At 37.0% G+C, this 5,531-nt stretch overlaps 1 protein-coding gene across 1 annotated transcript in view; it reads left to right on the top strand.

Annotated features, from left to right (window-relative positions):
* The window catches only part of Taf4b (TAF4b RNA polymerase II, TATA box binding protein (TBP)-associated factor, 105kDa), a 110,817-nt gene that overhangs the window by 24,918 nt on the left and 80,368 nt on the right, over positions 1-5,531 (top strand). The window contains 2 exon segments of the mRNA XM_013014811.1: positions 2,489-2,636; positions 4,046-4,151. Of these exon segments, the coding sequence (XP_012870265.1) occupies positions 2,489-2,636; positions 4,046-4,151 (254 nt within the window).

Below are 5,531 nucleotides of genomic sequence, written 5' to 3'. Positions count from 1 at the left end.
TATGCTAGCTTATTTGAGGATATTATTTTAGATCTGATCCTTCTCTTTGTGTATAAACTTCCTATAGTTATTGGCAAAAAGACCTCCTATGTTATATATTATGGATTTTAGATGAATATAGAGAAGTATAATACAAGGTTTATTAAAAAAGTGTTTATTGAGGTATTCAAAATAAAGTTAATGTTGAAATAGCAAATTTCATATTGAAAAACCTTTTTGGGCTAGAAATTGATAATATCTTAGATTGTGTTAGCATAGAATAAAAATATTTTTCGACTGAAATATTTAAATGTTCTACTTTCTGTAAGTTGTAAAGAAATAAAACATTTTATTATACACCTATTTTATATCAGTGTTTTCTTTTCCTCTTAGAAAAGTGTAGTTCCCTTACGACAGCTTCTGCCTAACTCCCGGAGCTTTATTGAACAGTGTATTCAGCAGACTTCTGGTGAGGTTGTCATTCCTACCTGTACTACAGCAGCAACAACTTCTCCTGTGGTGACAACTACAGTATCCTCAGTCCAATCCGAACAGCCCATTGTTGTTTCTGGAGCAACAGTACCTGGAACTGTGTCTGTGCAAACTCTGAATCCACTTGCTGGTCCAGGAGGAACAAAAGCTGGGGTGGTGACAGTCCGTTCTGTAGGTCCAGCTGCTGTCACGGTAGGATCAACAGCTGGAACTGTTTTGCTTCAAACTTCAAAACCACTTGTGACACCCATACCAAATACAGTAACATCAGTCTCTCTTCAACCTGAGAAGCCAGTTGTCTCAGGTGCAGCAGTAACATTGGCTCTCCCATCTGTGACTTTTGGAGAAACTTCAGCTGCAGCTTTTTGTCTTCCATCTGTGAAACCTGTTGCTACTTCTGCTGGGACCACACCTGATAAGCCTGTCATTGGTGCCCCAGTTCAAATCAAACTTGCCCCTCCAGGACCTCTCCTTTCACAACCCACTGGTATTTCACAGGCAGTTAAAGTCAAGCAACTAGTGAGTAACATTTCATTTCTTTCTCATTTACTTGCAATTCAGAAAATTTCAAATGTTCAGAAAAGTAGCAAGCCTAGTTAAGAGACTGGTAAGACTGTACACTCTTTACCAGATTTTTTGCCTGATTTTGCTTTCTTCCATTGTAATCACATGCACAAGCACCTATACAATTTTTGCTGAATCATTTGAAAGTTAGTTGCAAAAATTGTGACTGTAACATCCTCAAATTTTCATACATGGGTCATTATTAATATTGCTACAGTATTTCCCACCCATACATAATATTCTTTTAGTGTTTTTTTCCCCCTGATCTTATTTCTTTTTCCTTTATTTTATTTATTTACTTATTTTGGTGGGGGCAGAGGGTTCAACTCAGGGTCTTTACCTTTCTAGTTAAGGCTGTATCACTTGAACTATGCCCTCAACCCTTGATCCTGTTTCTGTGTATTACTGTTTGGTTCTTTTAATGTATAAAAGTCTTCCATCTCTTTATGGTTTTTCAATATATTGTAGTGTTTCTAGTAGCCAAACTGTTTCTTTATTGTTTTGTCATTTGGTACCTTCAGATTTAAATTTTGGTTAAATATTTTGGGGAGGATTATTATTATTTTTTTGGGTCCAGTCGTGGGCCTGAACTCTGGGCCTGGGTGCTGTCCCTCAGCTCTTCAGCTCAAGGCTAGTGCTCTACCACTTGAGCCACAGCACCACTTCTGGCTTTTTTTTTCTGCCTATGTGGTGCTGAGGAATCGAACCCAGGGCCTCAGGCATGCAAGGCAAGCACTCTACCACTGAGCCACCTTCCCAGCCCCGTTTTAGGATACTTTTTTAAAACAGTTCCAAAATGTTGTTTTAGAAGTGTTTTTTGAGCTGGGCGCTGGTGGCTCACGTCTTTAATCCTAGCTACTCAGGAAGCTGAGATCTGAGGATTGAAGTTCAAAGCCAGAGCCAGACCGGGCAGGAAAGTCCTTGAGACTCTTATCTCCAATAAACCACTCAGAAAACCAGAAGTGGCGCTTTGGCTCAAGTGGTACAGCACTAGCCTTGAGCTGAAGAGCTGAGGGACAGCTTCCAATCCCCATGACCAAAAAAAAAAGCGTATTTTGAAATGTTTATGGATACAAAAATATATCCAGGATTTGTTTAAAATAAGTGGGAATGACAGAGAAGTGGTTATAGGAATAGAGGAAACATGACTATCCTGGAATTACTCACTTTAATCTGGGTAATGGTATATATGGTTTCATTTAATCCTGTATATGTTTTGAAATTTTCCATGATGTTACAAACTAAAAATATAGTCTCTGTGGAGAGTTCTGTAAATTTCAGTTCTGCTCTGAAAGTATATGTGAGATAGATTTTTTCATTTTGAACAAGATAATTTTGCTATGTACAAATTTAAAGTAAGCATTCTTGTTATGGTAAGATAAAGATATTTATAGGTAGATGAGTGCTCACCTACATTTTCCTAAAACAGGTTTTTTTTTTTTTTAAATAACAGTACTGATTGATTTCATGGTTTTAGGTAGTCCAGCAGCCTTCCGGAAGCCTTGCTAATAAACAAGTGACCAAAATTTCCCATCCCACAGCATTGACCATTCAGAAACCAGGACAGAAGAAGATGCCGGTAAACACCATAATGCCTACTAGTAAGTCTTCACCCATGCTATCATTCTACTTCCACTAGGTTTGGAACATGGTAGAGTTTTACCCAAGTTTGTTGTATTATGAGCAAAGAGATTGGGTATTTTAGTTTGTGCTTAAGAGAGGTCTGGAAGGACTATTTACTAAATTTTTTGTACATATATAAATACTTTTTAGGGCTATGAGAAGTCTAACCCTAAATAAATCATTTTTTTTAAAGCCCCTGCTCAGCCAGATCTCAGGAGGCTGAGATCTGAGGATTTGCAGTTTGAAGCTAGACTGGGCAGGAAACTCCATGAGACTCTTTATTTCCAGTAAGTTACTTAGAAAAGGCCAGAAGTGGCACTGTGGCTCAAGTGGTAGAGCACTAGCCTTGAACAAAAGAAGTTCAGGGACAGAGCCTAAACCCTTAGTTCAAGCCCTATGGCTGAACTCCCCCCACTGCCCCCCTCCAAAAAAAAAAACTACTCATGATATCCTATATTTAAAGAAAACCTAGTAAATAAGTAGTATTTTTAACCTTTTAAACTTACTTTCTTTTTAGAAGGTAGCTTTTTTTCCTTTGGAAGTCAGTTTTTTTTTTTTTGTCAGTTGTGGGGCTTGATCTGGGCCTGAGTGCTGTCCCTTAACTCTTCAGCTCAAGGCAAGCGCTCTACCACTTGAGCTACAGCACCACTTCCGGTTTTCTGAGTGGTTTATTGGAGATAAGAGTTTCACAGACTTTCCTGCCTGGGGCTGGCTTTGAACTGCAATCCTCAGATCTCAGCCTCCTGAGTAGCTAGGATTACAGGCGTGAGCTACTGGTGCCTGTCAGGAAGTCAGTTTTATACAGATAATATGTGTCACAGATATAGATATACACACACACATTTTTTTTTTGTCGGTCATGGGGCTTGAACTCTGGTCCTGGGTGCTGTTTGTCCCTCAGTTCTTCAGCCCAAGGCTAGCGCTCTACCATTTGAGCCACAGCACCACTTTTGGTTTTCTGATGGTTAATTGGAGATAAGAGTCTCATGGTCTTCCCTGCCCAGTCTGGCTTTGAACCACAATCCTTAGATCTCAGGGTCTTGAGTAGCTAGGATTACAGGCATGAGCCACCAGTGCCCATCATTTTACATGTTTTTAAAATATGCCAATATAGACATTAACTTAACTTGATTTTTTCAGTGAATCATGATGCTAATTCTACAGGCAATTTGAGACCACATATAATGAAAATAAGAAAATCTTTATGATTTCTTTTGCAGGAAATACATTCATTGTCCAGTTTGAATTTAAGCATTGTTTGGTGGGAGCTTGACATTTTCTTAGATTATTCTACATATTTTAACTGTTTTCTTGAATTTTTCTTAATATGACATGATTGCTTTCTTGTATTCTGCTTTTTTTCATTTCCCTTTTTTCTTTTTAATAGCTTCCATTTTAAAGCAAATTACGCTGCCTGGAAATAAAATTCTTTCGCTTCAAGCATCTACTAGTCCAAAAAACAAAGTAAGAGAAAATGGGACCGTATGCTTCAGGTAAATAAGAAAAAAAATGTTGAAACTGGATCTGATTTAAGGAAGTAATTTTTAAGGAGAAGACTAAAAGAAATCTGATGTATTGAAGGCTTTAAAATATTTTATTGAGTATGATCTATGAACAAAAAAAGCGCACAAATCTTAACTGGTCTGCTTTACATATTTTGGCAGCCATGCCTATGTAATCACAATCCAAATCAAGATAGTCAGCATATCCATCACCTTTATACACCTTTAAAATCAATTACCCTTATCCCCTGCTTGTGGCAGTCACTGTTCTTATATCCATTACTATGGATTGTTTTTGTCTGTTCTTGAACTTCACATGAATGGAGTGTTATAAGTAGATCCCCTTCAGTTTTGCTTTCTGTGGTTTCAATTACTGCATTTAATTGTGTTCTGAAAATATTAAATGGAAAATCCTAAAAAAAAATTCATATGTGTGTTGTTCTGAGTAGCATGATCAAGTATTTTGCCGTCTTGCTCAGGAAGTGATCTTACCTTTGTTTATCATTTCCACTCATGAGTCACTTAGTTGTCTTGGTTATTGAATTGGCTAGTATAGTAATGTTCAGGTAGATCTTATGTGGTGGCTTAGTGCTACATTGCAATGCCTACATCATTCACTTAATTTATCTTACAGAAATACTGTTATTCAGCATCCTCACTGGAAGAGTGAGCACAGGACAATAAAGTGTTTTGAGAGAATTAAAAAAAGACCGCATTCACATAACACTACAGTGTATTGCTACAATTGTTCTATTTTATTATTCTTGTTAATCTCTTACAGTGCCTTATTAAACTTTTGTAGGGAAAATGTATATCTAAGAATAGTTTCCAGGATTTTCTCTCAGATACCAAAGTTCATTTATGTTCAACTTCTCTACCTAAAATCGTATAATATTTATATAAAATCTGAGCACATATATTTAATATATATTCAAATACATATTTTAAATTCCTCCCATAGCTTTTAAATACCTAGTATAGTTGAAATAATGTGTAAATAGTTCTTCTATATTGTTTAGGGAATAATGACAAGAACAAAATTCTGTACATATTTAGCATGGACATAGTTTATTTTTGAGACAGTGTCTCACGATGTAGCTCAGGCTGGCCTGGAACTCATAATCATTTTGCCTTAGCTTTTCCAGTACTTGGGTTATAGGCATCTTCCCCAAAACCCAGCATCAGAGGCAAATTTTTTATTAATATTTAAAATTTTTTTATTGTAAAGATACTATACAGAGGGTTACAGTTACATGAGTAAAGCAGTGAGTACACTTCCTATTGAGCATTGTTACCCCTCCATTGTTTTCCCCCTACCATCCCTTCCCTCCCTACCTTCCTGAGGTTCTTCCCTGAGGTTCTTTTTTTTTT

This window comes from Dipodomys ordii, unplaced genomic scaffold (assembly GCF_000151885.1).
Source record: "Dipodomys ordii isolate 6190 unplaced genomic scaffold, Dord_2.0 Scaffold25, whole genome shotgun sequence".
In the NCBI taxonomy this organism is placed as follows: Eukaryota; Metazoa; Chordata; class Mammalia; order Rodentia; family Heteromyidae; genus Dipodomys; species Dipodomys ordii.
This window is presented reverse-complemented; position numbering and strand designations above follow the sequence as displayed.